Genomic DNA, 18989 nt, shown 5'->3' with positions numbered 1-18989 from the left:
CACGGGCCTGCTGAAGGCCCCCATCACTGCCATCTTGGTACTTCTTTGAAGTCCAGCTATAGGCTGAGCTTCACATGAGACCATGATTTATACTGTATACTCTGGTATTGCAGCATATAGTATAAGTGAACAATTGATCGCAGGTTAAGACCTCTTTCACACGTCAGTGATTCTGGTACGTTTGTGCTTTTTTTTAAACGTACCAGAATCACTGACATACGCAGACCCATTATAATGAATGGGTCTGCTCACACGTCAGTGATTTGTCACTGCACGTGTCTCCGTGCGGCGTACCCGCGTGTGCGTGATTGCCGCATGGAGACATGTCCATTTTTTTCTGGCATCACTGATGTCCCACGGACCACACAGTGGTGTGGTCCGTGAAATACGTGCCAGAAAAAAACGTGCTTTTAAAATAAAAAACATTTTAACTCACCCGGCTCCAGCGATGTCCTCTGCAGCCTGTTCTGCCTGCTGCTTCTGAGCCGGCTCATTACTGTCACGCATATTCATGATGCACGACACAGCCGACCCAGAAGCAGCTGCTGCAGGGGTCACCGCCGGCCGGATGCTGCACCGCAGGAGCGATCAGCACCATGGAGAGCGGGAGCGGGCACAGGTGAGTTGATTACTAAGTGCAATCACGGGCCACGGAGAACGGAGCCCGGATTGCACTTAGACAACCCACGTGTGCCGTGATTCACGGCACACGCAGGGACATGTGCATGTTTTACACGCCAGTGAAAAACGTCAGTGTTTTTCACTGACGTGTGAAACGGGCCTAAGATGGTAGGTTAAGGCCCTGTGCGCGAAAATGGTCATAACCTTCCTGCAGTCCTTTCTCAGCAAAATCTATGAGAAAATCAAAATGCTGTGCGCACACTGCGGGGTTTTTTTTCCCTATAGGTTTTGCTGCAGAATTTCTGCAGCAAAAAGAAGTAGCATGTCACTTCTTTTCCGCAGGTACCTGCGTCTTTACTATTGAATATGGTTAAAAATCGCAGGGACAATACCGCAGGCAAACCACGGCAAATCTGCATCAAAAACGCACCAAACCGCGGAAAAAACGCATGCGGATTTTCTGTGCATTTTTGGTGTTTTTTTGCTGTAGGTGTGGAATTCTGTGCATTTTACTTAAGGGAAATCATTTTCCCAGTGCGCACAGGGTCTAAGAGGAATAAAAATAAGGTCCTTACCAGACAGATACATAGTGCACAATTTGATGGAGGAGAAATAATGGTATGGTCCTGTTCTTCCAGGGTTTGGGCTAGGCCTCTAATTTGCACTGAAGGTAAAAGTTAAAGAAGTTGTCCAGTTACCAAAACTGATTTTTTTTTTTCTGATAAATCTTGCTAATATGTACCCCTCAACACATCTATTATGTTTTTTCAGCAAAATTACCTTTCATTGTGCACTAGCAGCACACGGTCATTGCTGGCTCCAGCTCTGATGGGGTTAATCTCTCCTCTGACTTCCTGTGTTCAGTTCCTACAAGTCCCAGAATTCTTTGTGGCTCTAGGGCGGTGTCTGGCTTATCTAACACACCCATTGTGTCTAATACACCCACTCTGCTCCCACCCAAACCCTCCTCCCTGCCTCTTCCCAGTGGATGCACGGAGATCAATCATACAGAGACAGCAGCAGCTCTACACAGCCAGGGGAAGAAAGTGTGTGTGCGCGTATATACAGTGTGTGTATATATATACAGTGTGTGAGTGAGTGTGTATGTGTGTGTGTATGTCATACTCACCTGTCTGCAGGGTCCCGGTGCTATGCCTGCTTCCAGCCCCTGTCCCGGTCCCGCCGCTCTGGCTGTGTGCAGTCTCCCCGGGGCACGTACGAAGCTTGCAGGACCTGGCCGTGGATCACCTGATGCAGTCACCTGACGCATCAGCTGATCGTAATTCTCGCGGTGTTGCCCGGCCGGCTATCAGCTGATCCTGCTGTCAGGGGACTTCATCAGCTGATTACCGGCAGCTCCTGCAGTGATGGGCCATGATCAGACTCCGCTGCAGGAGCTGCCGGTAATCAGCACAGACGTGAGTATTTATTTATTTATTTTTTTTTTGCACTGATGCATCAGATGAGTGTATAATCGGCTTTTATACAATCAGCTGATGTATGATGTGATTCACATCCTTTAACCTGACACATCATCTGATCGCTTTGCCTTCCAGCAAACCGATCAGATGATATTGGATACGGATTGGACGGCGCGGGACCCTAACCCAGGATTACTGCGGAGGGGGGTTTATTTCAATAAAGATGGAGTCACTAATTGTGTTGTGTTTTATTTCTAATAAAAATATTTTTCTGTGTGTTGTGTTTTTTTTTTTTTTTTTTATCATTACTAGAAATTCATGGTGGCCATGTATAATATTGGCGTGACACCATGAATTTCGGGCTTAGGGCTAGCTGATAATATACAGCTAGCCCTAACTCCATTATTACCCGGCTAGCCACCCGGCATCAGGGCAGCTGGAAGAGTTGGATACAGCGCCAGAAGATGGCGCTTCTATGAAAGCGCCATTTTCTGGGGTGGCTGCGGACTGCAATTCACAGTGGGGGTGCCCAGAAAGCTTGGGCACCCTTCACTGTGGATTCCAATCCCCAGCTGCCTAGTTGTACCCGGCTGGACACCAAAATTAGGCGAAGCTCACGTCATTTTTTTTTTAAAATTATTTCATGAAATTCATGAAATAAAAAAAAAAAAAGGGCTTCTCTATATTTTTGGTTCCCAGCCGGGTACAAATAGGCAGCTGGGGGTTGGGGGCAGCCCGTACCTGCCTGCTATACCCGGCTAGCATACAAAAATATGGCGAAGCCCATGTCATTTTTTTTTTCTTTTTGGGTAAAAAACTGCATACAGTCCTGGATGGAGGATGCTGAGACTTGTAGTTCTGCAGCTTCTGTCTGCTCTCCTGCATACACTAGTGAATGGAGGATGCTGAGCCTTGTAGTCCTGCAGCTGCTGTCTGCTCTCCTGCATACACTAGTGAATGGAGGATGCTGAGCCTTGTAGTCCTGCAGCTGCTGTCTGCTCTCCTGCATACACTAGTGAATGGAGGATGCTGAGCCTTGTAGTCCTGCAGCTGCTGTCTGCTCTCCTGCATACACTAGTGAATGGAGGATGCTGAGCCTTGTAGTTCTGCAGCTGCTGTCTGCTCTCCTGCATACACTAGTGAATGGAGGATGCTGAGCCTTGTAGTTCTGCAGCTGCTATCTGCTCTCCTCCATTCACTAGTGTATGCAGGAGAGCAGACAGCAGCTGCAGAACTACAAGGCTCAGCATCCTCCATTCACTAGTGTAAGCAGGAGAGAAGACAGCAGCTGCAGAACTACAAGGCTCAGCATACTCCATCCCGGACTGTATGCAGTTTTTTGCCAAAAAAGAAAAAAAAAAAATGACGTGGGCTTCGCCATATTTTTGTATGCTAGCCGGGTACAGCAGGCAGGTACGGGCTGCCCCCAACCCCCAGCTGCCTATTTGTACCCGGCTAGGAACCAAAAATATAGAGAAGCCCTTTTTTTTTAATTATTTCATGAATTTCATGAAATAATTAAAAAAAAAAAAATGACGTGAGCTTCGCCTAATTTTTGTGTCCAGCCGGGCACAACTAGGCAGCTGGGGATTGGAATCCACAGTGCAGGGTGCCCAAGCTTTCTGGGCACCCCCACTGCGAATTGCAGTCCGAAGCCACCCCAGAAAATGGCGCTTTCATAGAAATTCATGGTGTCACGCCAATATTAGATATGGCCACCATGAATTTCTAGTAATGATAAAAAAAAACAAAACACAACACAACACACAGAAAAATATTTTTATTAGAAATAAAACACAACACAATTAATGACTCCATCTTTATTGAAATAAACCCCCCTCCGCAGTAATCCTGGGTTAGGGTCCCGCGCTGTCCAATCCGGATCCAATATCATCTGATCGGTTTGCTGGAAGGCAAAGCGATCAGATGATGTGTCAGGTTAAACTACGTGAATCACATGACACATCAGCTGATTGTATAATCGGCTTTTATACAATCAGCTGATGCATCAGTCGAAAAAAAAAATAAATAAATACATACTTATGTGCTGATTATTGGCAGCTCCTGCAGCGATCGATTGGACAGGAGTATGATCCTGTCCCATCGCTGCAGGAGCTGCCGGTAATCAGCTGATGAAGTCCCCTGACGGCAGGAGCAGCTGATAGCCGGCCGGGCGCAAAAAAGCCGGCAACACCGCGAGAATCGATGAGCTGATCCACCACCAGGTCCTGCAAGCTTCGTACGTGCCCCGGGGAGACTGCACACAGCCAGAGCGGCGGAACAGAGACAGGGGCTGGGAGCGGACATGGCACCGTGACCCTGCAGATAGGTGACTATGACATTTTTTTTTTTTTCTACTGTTCACTTTGGTTTTCGCCGCTGCCTCCACCTCCCGCCCAGACATGGCGCCGCACGGAGCTGACATGGCACCGGGCGGGTTGTGGACGCAGCGGTGACGGTACCGGGAGGATTCATGCTTCTGTGTTTACCAACAGAAGGAATCCTCTTCCTGTACACGTCACTTTAGTACCCACCCCTTGCGTTTATAGCTGCGTTTTTAGTCATAGAAACGCAGCTATATGCGTTTTTCATTGCGTTGTTGAACATCTCATTGAACTCAATGGGTGAAAAACTCAGTGAAAAACGCAGAAATAATTGACATGCTGCATTTTTGTGGTCAACACAAAAACGCAGCTACAAAAAAACGCTGTCTGCGGACAGCACTTCTGAAAACCCATAGACATTGCTGGGGAAGCAATGTCACTGCGTTTTCAGCACAAAAATGTGGTAAAAAACGCCGCAAAAAACGCAGCAAAAACGCCTAGTGCGCACAATGGCATAGACTTTACTCGGGAAGCAAAGTCATGCAGTTTTCTGAGTAAAAACGCACCAGAAAAACGCGCAAAAACGCCACGAAAAACGCACTGTGTGAACTTACCCTTAGTTGGTGACATGCAGCATCGCAGGTGACAGAGCAGAGCAAGTTGGTGACATGCAGCATCGCAGGTGACAGAGCAGAGCAAGTTGGTGACATGCTCTGCTCTGACACATAGTGTGCTGCATGTCACTGTATCCACTCTGGGACTTGTTGTGCAGGTGACCGGATGCTACATGTCACTGTCTCCACTGTGGGACTTGTTGTGCAGGTGACAGAGTGGAGCAGATTGGTCCCATGCAGCGTCCGGTCACCTGTGCTGCTGGTGGGATTATATGATCACACTGCCGACACCGCCCGCTCTCCTGACAGCTGAGCACAGCGGGCGGGTGGACAGTGTGATCACATACTTGCGGGACAGGGGGGATTTCAGTGGAGGAAACCCCCCCTGTACTCCACACTGGAGCCCATACCTCCCACAGCTGAATGCTGCTAAGCGCGCGCTCTGCCTTCACCGCTCCACACACTGGCGTCCTCCGGATCCTCCCCTCGATGCTGGGCTGTGACGTGCGGTAGTCACCGCCCACAGCCCAGTCAATCAGTGTGAGTGGCGCCGGCATCCTGTGACGTACCCGTCCAGTTTGAGAGCCCGGAAATGCCGGGACGTCAGAGGATGCTGGCGGACACAGCTCCAGGGGGTCATGTGACAGGCACTGAGCGTGCAGGATAGCGCCGCTCAGTGCCAGAAATGGAAACAGAAGCCAATGCAGAAGATGCAGACAATGGTAAGTGAGAATCATTGGGGAAAAAAAAAAATGGGTGAACCACCCCTTTAAAGGATTATTCCCATCTCCAAGATCCTGTCCCAATTTATAGTTGGTGTAATAATAATAATATTAGCAAATACCTCGAATTAGAAATGTAGTATAGTTCTCCTGATTCACTGTTGCTTACCTCATGTTCAGAGCATTGCAGGACCTTAGGTATCCATAGTTACGACCACGGATATAGTCACAGTAAGTTAATTGCTAGTGGTCGTAACCATGGATACCTAAGGTCCTGTAATGCCCTGAACATGAGGTAAGAGACATGGCTATATCAGAAAAACTATATTACATTTCTATTTGGCAGTATTTGCTAATATTATTATTATTACACCTACTACATTTTTGGATAGGATCTTGGAGATGGGAATACCCCTTTAATGCTACAGCACCACAATTTAAACCTTGGTATGCTTCCAACTTTCGGTTCCACCTCGATGGCTGTGCCCTCACGAAAAAAGCAAAGTCCATAATGATATTGTTTGATGAGTTTGTTGTGGAGGACCTAGAATGACTTGCAACTTTGGGATTAACCACATCATTGCCAGACCTCACTATTTCCTAGACTCCAAAATATTGTGGAAAGTATTTCTTGAAGACAGGAGGTGGTTAAAGGTGCAAAAAGGTCCAAAATGACATATTAATGCTCACTGCTCATGGTTTTGGAGTGTCATGTCTCCATGCTCATGTGATGGTCATGTATTCACAAACTTTTAGCCCCCCAAAAAATCTATAAATTTAACATAACAGAAAATAAATAACCATCATATTACTCAATAATTGTATAAACATTCTTTGCATTGATAATACATAACATTTATGATAATGGTCTTTTATCTTTCCAGCCTTACTCCAGCAGTCATATTGACATGCCGCTCAACGTCCTTCCTTCCATTGAGCACATGACAAGACAAAGGCATCGTTTCCTCTATAACCTGCAATTTTACAGCTTTGTAAACAAGCATTAATCCATTTTCTTCAGATCAAGCTATCCCTCCACTGTAATTAACTACGTCAAAGGGAGAACTCAACTTTTAATACTCCATTAAGTTAGCAATGCAAATACTTCAATCAACCATACACTGACATTCGGCTACAGTAGTGTCATTTATTGTAAAACAAATTTGCATGACACCTATTATTCTGAAACTGGAAGATTTCACTTGTCATACACAGCGGTTACTACTGATCCGGACACATGAGGACGAGGCTTCTCGCTTAGGCATAGACCACAACATATTGGTCTACTTCCAATGTCTACCGGGTGGCATGAGACTTTTACATGTACACATACAACAGCTTAGGCTACTTTCACACTGCTTTTTGCCTTACGTTTAGTGGTCCTGTTGGGGCATCCGTCCGAACCGCCCCTCCCCCACCCTGCAAAATGTGTTTCGGACGCATGCGCCGACAGGGCTATTGACTGTAATGGAGCAGACTACGTTAGTGTGTGCCCTGTTTTGTACTATTTTCGGACACATACGTTTTCTGCAGGCGGACACCAAAACGAAGTCTACTACTGCAGAAAACGTATATGTCCGAAAATGGTATAAAACAGAGCACACGCTAACGTAGTCTGCTCCATTACAGTCAATGGCCCCGTCGGTGCACGCGTTGCGGAGTGTGGGAGGGGCGGTTCGGACGGATGCCCCAATGGGACCACTAAACATAAGGCAAAACGCAGTGTGAAAGGGGCCTTAGGGACAGACACTCACCCTCAAACAGTGAAAACAGGAACATACCTCTGACCCCCTCCCACTGAGAAATCAGGCACAACTTTCAGAATTAATCGGATTCAGGAGACCAAAATGAAGGGCACTATCTGCAAATTGAGAACAAAGACTTAACTTCTATGGTAAGATACAATGCTCAGCCGTCCGGTAACATTACACAATAAGAGCTCGGATACAAGGCTGGAGGAGATTACTCATCCCAATATTGTACTGCTTATGACAACCACTAGGAACTTCCCTTCCCAGTTACAATCCACTTCCTCAAACCTAAAACTCCCCTATATATCATCTCCGACACATGGTGACATGGACGGCAGCCGGATTTACAGTATATACGAATATCAGAATGCTTACAATTTCCTACTCAAGTACGTGAAAAGACATACTGACCTGTTTTTACGATCCGTGTATGATCCTCTTTTCACGTTTCTTAAGCTTCTCCTACCGAATGGACGGCACACGCACCCAGACCCTTGAATTGACAAGTATGATCCGTAAACTGGATCGAAATTGCTCCGTTTTGAGTTTTTTTGTAGGTCGCAGAAAAAACACGTGCGTGAATAACTATTGCGGGTGTGCGTTCTATATACTTATACAAATGGATAAAACGCGATCACAAAACTGGTGTGAATCCGTTCTTACTCCCCGTGTATTACCTCACACTGTGCTCGCTCCTGTATAAAAATAATGCTGTGAAAAACACAGGACCCTTCCTACCGTGGCTATAAACACGGCCGGCACTGTTCAGCACCCACTCATTTGATAAAATATGTCTGACTCGCCCACAAGAATCTCCGGCTCAGAGTAGAAAATGTCAGTGTTAATGGCTTCACCTCTGTAAAGCGTGTATGTCGGAAATGTGAAAAACGCAAGGAACAGAACCTGGATGAATATTAAGAGCAGCCAAGAAAGAAAAATGCAATGGCTATTACTATGAAAACAGCCAGGAAAGCAGCAGCGATTGCATCCACTCCGCAGCCTTCTGGAGGAAATCATAGCCCTAATGTAGTTATCCTCCTCCAGCCTTCCACTAAATTGTCACACGTAATGAAATGAGGCTTCTTACCTGGAGACCCCATGGGCTGATTCCACAGCGAGAAATCCCCACAGGTCCTATTTGAAGTGATCTGGAAAAAAGAGCACATAAAAGGGAAGAGTTAGAATGAAATGAAAGCAGCGGGGTCCATCCGTCTCATGCACTCTCTTCTTGCACTTTCACAATACACAGGCTGACAGGGGCGGATGCTTCCAGGCTCAGACCAAAACAAGGGCCTGGTTTCTGCTAAACTGAAACTGATGTATGCAAGAAAAGGACGATCCGGCGTCATCCCCAGCAGCGTGATGAGCACACAATGCACAGGACAGGGCACTGCCAGCCAAATACAATGCCTTTGTTACCTAGGCCCTGCATTACCGTACTGACTGGCTTTTCCTGTCATGTGCTCGCAGTACTCTGGCCTGCCCACAAACATCTCTCCTGCCTCCTTTCAGCAGACATCATCTTTGCTAGAAAGCAGATACCTCAGTGTATATTGTGCATATTCTTATTCCTACAGCGCAGTATGAAGTGTCACGGCCACATCACAACTGGCTCTAACGGAGAAATGTTAGGATATTTGGGGTTCCCCATTGACTTTAAAGAGAATCTCCACTATGGAATTGGAAACTGACAATATAATTCCCACGTATATTTACTAGGGATGATCGAATACCTCAAATATTCGGCTTCGCGAACATTTTCCGAATAAGTCGCCGCTATTCGCGAATATTCGATGCGCAATGTAAGTCTATGGGAAACCCGAATAACAACTATTCGGAACTATGCGGGCTTCCCATAGACTTACATTGCGCATCGAATATTCGCGGATAGCGGCGACTTATTCATCGAATATTGGCAAAGCCGAATATTTGAGGTTTTCAATCATCCCTAATATTTACCCTACTTGGTGCCCTTTGTTTGCCTCCCGTTGTCTCCACTGCTGTGACAGGTGGTCCAGACCACGTGCGTCTCAAGACGGTTGCCACAGTGGAAGACGTAAAGATGTGAACAGCTCACCAGATTGTTATATGAGGGTGCGGTGCCCGGAAGCCTGACTGGCAATCAGGTGGGACTTGGAAGAAAAGTTAAAGAAAATCCAGCATCCGCATATAAAATTAAAACATGACTTCATTGAAAAAATTAGAAAAAACCATGACAATATTCCAAGTAGACTAGATTAAGAACAGGTTAACTGTTCGAAATGCATAGACGGACTATCTAATCTACTTGAAATATTGTCATGCTTTTTTCTAGTTTTTAATTTTTTCAATAAAGCCATGTTTTAATTTTTTCAATAAAGCCATGTTTTAATTTTTATTCGGATACTGGAGTTTTCTTCACTTTTTTGTCACAGTGGTAGGTCTACATCATGTGCCCACAACACAGGGAAGGCATCATTCAGACACTGTGTTCCCCAAACTATTGATAACCCAACTAGGACATGGGAGGAGCAGAATGCCAGTCTCAGGGGAGAAGGCTGCAAGAAGAAAAAAGAGGGCGCCAGGTAGAATGATAACACAAGATTTAGGCTGGGGCCACACGAGCGTATGGCATCCGATTTTCCCGCTGCACAGCTGCCATGAGCCAAGTGTCATGCCACTGTGCTGCGATCCTGCAATCGGATCACAGCTGCGGAGGAGAGTGCGGACGCTGCGGAGGAGAGGGAGGGGTTAGTCTGCCTATCTCCTCCATTGCCAGCTGATGCAATTATCGCACTGCACTCCGGTGTCATCTAAGTGCAATGCGATGTTTCACTCGCATCCATAAACTTGTATGGGTGCGAGTGAAAACGGATAGGATTTCACCCGCAGCATGCTGCAACTGTTTTCTCAGTCTGTTTTTAGGGCTGAGAAAATAATCGCAGATGGGAACGGCCCCATTGAGTAACATGGGTCTGAGTGGAATGCAAATTTTTTTTATCACATTCCACTCAGACCATTTTACTCACCATATGTCCTAAGCCCTAAAGTATAGTCACTTTTTAGTCCCAGTTTTGTTATCATGGTTAACAAGTCTAGTTAATTAGTCCTGGCTTGCCCATGTTATAGGTTCTACTTCTGAAATAGGAATAAAAACCTACACTTCATCATTGATATCTTATTTTGGGGGTCAGTGCACTCAAGTAGATTTCTTTTAGGCTACACCTCTCCCTTATTATTTCTCATTGCCTTGATTCTGTATTTGTGACGATGTGACTGTAGGATTGTGAGTGACAGGATGCTGATGCTCCTATATTGTCCCTCACGCTAAGGAACCCTAGGCTATACATGACCTCTGGATTACCTCTTGAAGGTGGAGACGCTGAAGCCTCATGCCTCACTATTCTCCTGACCAAATCTAATCTGTTAGGGAATCAACAATTTTTAAAACCTGAAACTCTAATGACCCATCAACTAGGACTGGAGGCAGAGGTCAGTGAGGAGAGGTTTCAGAAACCACATATTTTTTTAACAGGGATCTGAGCATTATGGATTTTCAATTTAAGTGCCAGGTGGAAAACTACAGGATTGATGACCACAGTAATTTTATACAGACCAATAATCCAGAGGCCTAATTTCAAAGAAGGTATTTTGAGTTTAATGTTCTTGGTAGATAATCCCTCCAGATCACCCTCACAAAGGTCCAGACCAGGCACAAGTCTACAGTCAGCCACACTTTTGTATTTAGAATCCATGTTACGCAAATAGTGCTGAACCTTCTCCCATGTAGACGATAAAGATAAGGCTGGTTTCACACTACGTTTATTTAACATCCGTCCATAACGTTTTTTTAGCGGAAAAACGGATCCAGTGCAAATGCGTTTTCACTTCAATGCATTTGCAATGGACTCGCGTTAACATGCGTTCACCTGCATTTGCGTGCGTTATAGTGAGGATCCAGCGACTTGCAGTTTTTTAACATCTTTCAAAAACTCTACTTGTAGCGTTTTTGAGCTGCGTCCAAATACTGCATGTCACCGGATCCTGACTAAACAGCACGCAAACGCAGGTGAACGCTGGCATGCTGATAGACAGGATCCTGCTTGCTCTACTGAGCATGCCCAGAACCAGTCTCGCGTGATCTGTCTCTCTCTCCTCCTCCCTCCCTCACCCTCTCGATCTCTATCTCTGTCTTTCCCCCTTCCTCTCCTCCCTCTCTCTCCCACCTGAGAGCTGCGGACACTCGTAACCAAGGTAAATATCGGGTAACCACTTCTCTTAGTTACCCGATGTTTACGTTGGTTACGTGTGCAGGCAGCCCTGCTCCTAGCAGCTGCAGACACTCGTAACCAAGATAAATATCGGGTATCCAAGCCCGATGTTTACCTTGGTTACGAGCGTCTGCAGCTGTCAGAAGCCGGCTCCCAGTCTAGTTCCCCTCACTCCCGATCACATGACTCCAATGCCCGCCCCTAAACATCCAGTGACAGGATCCTGCAAAATAACAGATGCGTTTGCATGCGTTTTTTGCTGTAAAAGCAGGATCCGCTTTTGCAGCAAAAAAACGTTCCTGACGCATGTTAAATAAACGTAGTGTGAAACCAGCCTAAGACAAATAACTCTTCTCCAGTTACCCCTGACGAGTGCTCCTCCTGAAAGGTTCAGAACTGGGTATGCCGACCATAGACACAAGAAAATGGTGATACCCCAGTGGATTCATGATGACAAATATTAATGGCAAATTCAGCGAGAGGAAGGAAAGAGGACCACTCTTTCTGATTATCAGCTACAAAACAACGTAAATAAAGCTCCAGATTGTGATTTACATGTTCTGTTTGCCCATTAGACTATCGAATGACAAAGAATGTGATAACATAAACCCTGACCAAAAGCAAAAGGCTCTCCAATCTTTGACAATGACTGAATTGAATGAATTGAAATATCTATCATGCATTCCTTAACCAAAAATCAGCAAAAACACTAGTGCATGCCCTCATCATCTCCCGCCTTGACTACTGCAACCTCCATCTCTGTGGCCTCCCTTCCAACACTCTTGTATCTCTCCAATCTATCCTAAACTCTGCAGCCCGATTAATCATTCATTCATTTCATTTTATTCATTTATATAGCGCTATTAATTCCACAGCGCTTTACATATACATTGGCAACTCCACCTTTCCCCTCTCTATTCCTCTCTGCCAAACCTTTCTCTGGCTTCCCATTGCTAAAAAGACTCCAGTTCAAAACACTAACCATGACATACAAAGCCATCCATAGCCGGTCTCCTCCATACATCTGTGACCTAGTCTCCCAGTACCTCCCTGCACGCAACTACAGATCATCACAAGATCTCCTTCTCTACTCCCTCTCATCTCCTCTTCCCACAATCACATACAAGATTTCCCCGCGCCTCCCCCATACTCTGGAACGCTTTATCCCAGCATATCAGACTCTCACCTACCATTGAAACCTTCAAAAGGAACCTGAAGACCCACCACTTCAGACAAGCCTACAACCTACAATAACCCTCAGACCATTACACCACTGCACAACCAGCTCGGTCCTCACCTACTGCAGCCTCACCCATCCCCTGTAAACTGTGACCCCTTGCGGGCAGAGTCCTCTCTCCTTCTGTACCAGTCTATTTTTGTAATGTTCATGATTGTTGTACTTGTTTTTATGTATACCATTTTCACTTGTAAAGCGCTATGTAATAAATGACGCTATAATAATAACATAATAATAATAACTGAGTTTCTCTATCCGAGACAATATTAGAGGGAACTCCGTGGAGTTAAACGACTAACAACTTGCTGAACTAACACCTGAGCTAAAGTCTTGGCATTCGATAAGGATAGTAAGGTGATAAAATGTGTCATCATTTTAGAAAACCTATCAACAGTCACCAAAATGGCCGCACTAAAAGCAGATGAGGGTAAATCCATTATAAAATCCATAGAAATGTCTGTCCAAGGCTGCCTGGGAACAGAAAAAGGCTGCAAACATCCAGAAGGACAAGAGTGAGATGCCTTAGAGAGCTCACAGATGGCACAGGCAGATACATAGACTACACATCAGTCCATAGACCACACATCAGTCTGAAGTTTGGGCCATCAATATGACATGAAGTGTTCTTTAAATCTCAGGGTGACTAGCAAGAACAGAATCATGATGTTCCCTCAAAACCTTAAGTTGAAGATTCAGAAGGATAAATTACATATTCACCAGAACCCCAGATGGCGCATCACATTGAGCTTCTGCAATCTCAGATTCAAAATCCATCGTAAGCGCCAGCTCAACACCACCACCCCTTTCTGAAGAATGGGCACAGGTTCCTCACAGGGTCTCCCCTCCAGGAAAACTCCCGGGAAAAGCATCGGCCTTCATGTTTTTAGAACCAGGGCTATAAGTTACAAAGAAATTAAACCTATTCATAAACAATGACTATCGAGCTTGTCTCAGAGTATGCCGCTTTGCAGACTCAAGGTAGAGAAGATTCTTATGGTCAGTAATTACAGGATAGATAGCTCCCTCCAAAAGGTGTCACCATTCCACAAATGCTAATTTGATTGCAAATAATTCCGTTATCAATATCGTAATTACGTTCTGTCCGAAGTTTGTCAGAGAAGAAGGCGAAAAGACGCAGCTTTCCAACAGACGGACCCTGAGACAACACAGGTCCCACCCCCACCTCTCTGAGATACATCAGGCTTTATCAATACTGTACAGGTGCCAATGAGAAGCATTTTTAAGACAGTCACGTGCACGCAAAGCCCTCAGACCATCTCAAGAAGTCTGTACTTTTTATAGTCATGTCAGTGAAAGGACTTGCTGTGGCACAAACGTTCTTAATAAATTTTCTGTATTAGTTTGCAAAGCCTAAAAAACAACATTGTAGAGCCTTAATATTTCCAGGACGGCCCCATTTTAATATAGCCTATAATGTAATGGGATCCATCCGAAAACCTGTTGCCGAACCGTAATTGGTTGCGCTCCTGGAAGTCCAGGCACATCTGTAACCAACCATCATTCTTTTTGAAAAAGAAGAAATCAGCCGCAACTGGAGACGATGACAGCTTAAACCCTTCACCCCCGGACGATTTTCCGTTTTTCAGACTTTTTTTGCTCCCCTTCCTTCCGAGAGCTGTAACATTTTTATTTTTTCAGCAATCTTACCATATGAGGGCTTGTTTTTTGCGGGCCGAGTTGTACTTTTAAATGAAACCATAAGTTTTACTATATAGTGAACTGGAAAATGGCAAATAAATTCCAAGTGTGGAAAAATTGCAAAAAAAATGCAATTGCACAATTGTTTTGGGGTATTTTATTCACCATACTCACTATATGGTAAAACTGATATGTCGGTGTGATGCCTCAGGTCGGTACACGTTCGTAGACACCAACATGTATATGTTTACTTTTATCTAAGGGGTTCAAAAAAATCAGAAGTTTGTCCATAAAAAGTAGCACACTTTTTGCGCCATTTTCTGCTACCCAGTGTTTTAATTTTTTGGGATATGGGGCTCAGTGATAGCCATATTATATGATATTTTTTGTGTCTCGAGCTGACGTTTTTAATGGTATCATTTTTGTGCAGATACTACATTTTGATTGCCTGTTATTGCATTTTGCGCAAAATTTGCGACAAACAAAAAACGTAATTTTAGCGTTTAGATTTTTTTGCTGCTATGCCATTTACCGATCAGATTAATTGATTTTATATATTCATAGATCTGGCATTTCTGAACACGTCGATACCAAATATGTGCATATTTTTTTTAACCCTTTCATTTTCAATGGGGCGAATGGGGGGTGATTTCAACTTTTAGGTTTTTTTATATATTTTTTTTTCAATTTTTTAAACTTTTTATTTTACTAGTCCCTCTAAGGGGCTATAAGAATCAGCAGTCTGATCACTGATTCATTTCTCCTGATCAGAGCAGCATTGCTCTGATCAGGAGAAATGCTGCGTTACTGTTCCAGTTGCTGCTCTGCCGGCTGTAACAGGAACTACGTCATGATAGCGACAGAAATTATCACATGACCCTGTGCTACCGTGGCAACCATCAGTTCCGTCACGTGGCCTCCGATAGCAGCGGGGAAAGGCGCATTCCCTGCTGTGGTGCTTTAAATTGGGTTAACAGGCGCAGGTGGTTCGCGGATCCACCTGCACCTATGAGGCACACATGTCTGCTGTTCAAATCAGAAGACATGTGCGGGGATCACCACTGGCTCACTGCAGCAACTGGTGGTGATCACCCCTTCATGATTTAGGACGTATCATTACGTTCTAGGTCGTGAATGGGTTAATGTGCTTCTTCGCTAAACTGTCTGTTATGTACCCTTTGAGAGCTGATCTCTCACAACCAGACAACTTATATAGTTTACACTTGGGAAATTTTGCACCCGGGATCAACTTTATGGTGCAGTCATAAGGCCTATGGGGCGGCAACTCCTGACTTTCTCTGAGGACACGTCATAAAAATCAGAGATAGGACCAGGTAGGCTAGTGGTGACCGCCGAAATACAGGTACCCAAACAGTGGTCTTTACAATATGTACTCCATTTCATTATCTCCTGAGTCTGCCAATCTATGCTGGGGTTATGTAAGGCTAACCAAGGAAACCCCTACACCATTTGTGCAGGAAGGCCCTTCAGCACCTAACATGAAATCCGTTCAGAATACATACAGAGTTCCAGCCCATGTACACACAAAAAAGCCCCGTCAACAATCAATGACAAATATCTGAACAGGATTTAATAACACCTTCAAATCCAACACTGTGGAACAAGCAAACTGTTCAACGGTCATGTTTGCACTTGAACCATGGTCTAGTAAAACAGCGATAGGAATTTCTTGGCCCCCAAAGTTAACCCTGGTGGATATTAAACATTGAGACACCATTGTTGATGATATACGTAGACCCAGGTTGGGACCCCTCAAACAGCCTTGGTCTAGGAATTTTCTTACTGCGGTCTTTCCCTGGCCACTGAGGGACAGGAACTGATAAAATGTCCCTTTTTGCCTCTTTAGTAGAGTAGAGGTTCTCCCCCTTGGGACGTCCCTCTGAGCTGCATGGGCTCGGGTGAAGCCTGTGAAGGTAATGCAAAAACAGAAACCCCCTCTTCATATGATTTAGATTCATGGGTCCTCGGTGATCAATACGTATTACCAAGAACAGAGCACACTCTGAAGGAGGGGTCTCATACATAACGAACCTCTCCTTTACCCCCTCAGACAAACCCTGGAAAAACTGTCTTTTCAGCAGAGTCATTCCAATGTGTGACCGTGGACCAGCATGGGAATTCAGCACAATAATCCTCTGTAGGCCGATTCTCCTGTTGTAGCAAACTGATCTCAAACTCGGCTAATGATGTTCTATCTAGAGATGAGTCCAAGTGCTGAGAAAAAAACCTGTCCACAGTGGAAAAAAACAAGAGAATCAGAGGGCAAGGAAAAGGGTCCACAGTTAAAACAGAGACAAAAATTCCAACCCACTGTTCCTCACCACCAGAGGAGTGGGTACGTAAACGGAATTACAACTTACATACCTCTCTGAAAGTAGCAAACCGGCTGCGCTCCTGGAGAGGCAGTTTGGGCTCTGATGATCCAGAGATCAAGACGGACTGAGCTTGCTGCTGTACTGCAACCTTTTAATTCAGCCACCTGAAGAAACAAGGTCTGCAATTGTCTCACTAGTGCAGCAACCTGGCCCATGCTAAAATGTTATGAAAGTGAGGCCAGCTATGTCAGAATGTGACTGCAGGATAGCAAGGGACAGGGAGCTTCTATACTGACTATCATGTCAGAGGACCTTAGACTATCCCTGACCTCTGGATTACCCCTGAAGGTGGAGAAGCCGGAGTCCCATGCCTTACTACCTTACTATTCTCCTTACCAGATCTAATCTGTTACCCTCCCCCCCAAGGAAGGAAGGGGCAAAAGTGTGATGGCAACACAAATTTAGGACTCATTCAGACGACCGTTCTGTTTGTACTGGTCAGTTCCTGTTTTTTTGTGCCATCAGTTCCTACAAAAAACACATTGGATGCCGTATGTCCGTTCCGTTATTATGGAACATGTCCTATTCTGTTCCGTAATTGCGGACCGTGACATAATACAAGTCTATGGGTCCGCAAAATCCCCGGAAGCCACACGCAAACACTTTTTTTTTTATTACTGACTGGGTTAGTGATGTCGGGTATCTGATAGACGCCGTAACATCACAAATGCCAGGGCTTGATGCCAGGTGACATTACACATCTGGTATCAACCCCATATATTACCTCGTTTGCTACCGCACCAGGGCAACGGGATGAGCTGCGGCGAAGCATCAAGATTGGCGCATCTAATGGATGCACCACTTCTGGGGTGGCTGCGGCCTGCTATTTTTAGGCTGGGGAGGGTCTAATACCGTAGCCCTCTCTAGTCTGAGAATACCAGACCACAGCTGTCTGCTTTACCTTGGCTGGTGATCGAATTTGGAGGGTACCCCACGTTTTTTGTTTTAAATTATTTATTTAGTTTAAAATAACAGCGTGGGGAGCCCTCTGTTTTGGATTACTAGCCAAGGTGAAGATGCCAGCTATGGTCTGCAGGCTGCATCCATCTGCTTTATCGTAGCTGGCCACAAAAAATAGTGGGGACCCCCACTTTATTTATTTATTTTTTGGCTAAGTACAAGGCTAAACACCCTTTACTGCCACATGAAAGGCAGTAAAGGGTGCAAGATTACAAAATGCAGAGAAGTGGAACAGTATATATGACTTTTTTATCTATCTATGACGAGCGCCAACATCATGAGGTTAGCTCAGTTCATTACCTGCGATAATGAGCTACGCTGAACTCATGACGTCAGCACTTGTCACTGAGTTCCATGGTCGCTGCGTTCTCACATCAAGTATCGTGGGTTGTGACTAGCGGTGACGTCGCTCAGGTGATGTGTGGTCACAGCTGGAGTCCTCCACCGGTAACCAGAAATCAACTGGGTGACGTCTCTGCTGACCGCGTACCTCACTTCACTTGCAGCCTGAATCTGACAGCAGGCAGTCATGTTCTATGGCTCTTGCTGTGAGATTCAGATGTAGCAGTGCTATAAGCGACGTGGGACTTTGTGTGGATTATGTCGGACCTGGAGGGGTGTTTGGGGGGTTAATAAAGTGGTGAAAGAGGGTGCTTTTTTGTCTTTTTATTTCAAATAAAGGATTTTTTAGTTGTTTGTTGGGTTTGAGGGGTTGTCTCATAGACGCCTACCATCACTAATCTAAGACTTACTGGCAGCTATGGGCTGCTATAACCTCCTTGTTACCGCGATTGCCACCGCACCTGGGCAGTGGGGAAGAGACGGGTAAAGTCCCAGGACTGTCGCATCTAATGGATGCGGCAATTCCGGGTGGCTGCTGGCTGATATTTTTAGCCTGGGGGGCTCCCAATAATGTGGGTCTCCCCAGCCTGAGAATACCAGCCCCCAGCTGTGAGGCTTTATCTTGACTGGGTATCAAAATTGAGGGGACTGTACGGCTGTGATTGGTTGCAGTCAGAGAGCTGTCCCTCAGC

General features: G+C 45.3%; 1 protein-coding gene across 6 annotated transcripts in view; it reads right to left on the bottom strand.

Moving 5' to 3' along the window:
* The window catches only part of DTX3 (deltex E3 ubiquitin ligase 3), a 117741-nt gene that overhangs the window by 77402 nt on the left and 21350 nt on the right, over nt 1-18989 (bottom strand). For 2 of the 6 annotated variants that reach the window (XM_075337086.1, XM_075337085.1), the window contains exon 2: nt 8541-8601. In XM_075337086.1, coding sequence (XP_075193201.1) covers nt 8541-8553 — 13 coding nt within the window. In that variant the 5' untranslated portion in view covers nt 8554-8601. Of the gene's footprint in view, nt 1-7483; nt 7564-7864; nt 7947-8540; nt 8863-18989 lie in introns of those variants that run through there. The other 4 variants (XM_075337088.1, XM_075337089.1, XM_075337087.1 and 1 more) reach the window with 4 other exon arrangements.

This window comes from Anomaloglossus baeobatrachus, chromosome 2 (assembly GCF_048569485.1).
Source record: "Anomaloglossus baeobatrachus isolate aAnoBae1 chromosome 2, aAnoBae1.hap1, whole genome shotgun sequence".
Taxonomy (NCBI): Eukaryota; Metazoa; Chordata; class Amphibia; order Anura; family Aromobatidae; genus Anomaloglossus; species Anomaloglossus baeobatrachus.
The sequence above is the reverse complement of the archived record's forward strand: the minus strand, read 5'-3'. Positions and strand labels throughout refer to the sequence as shown.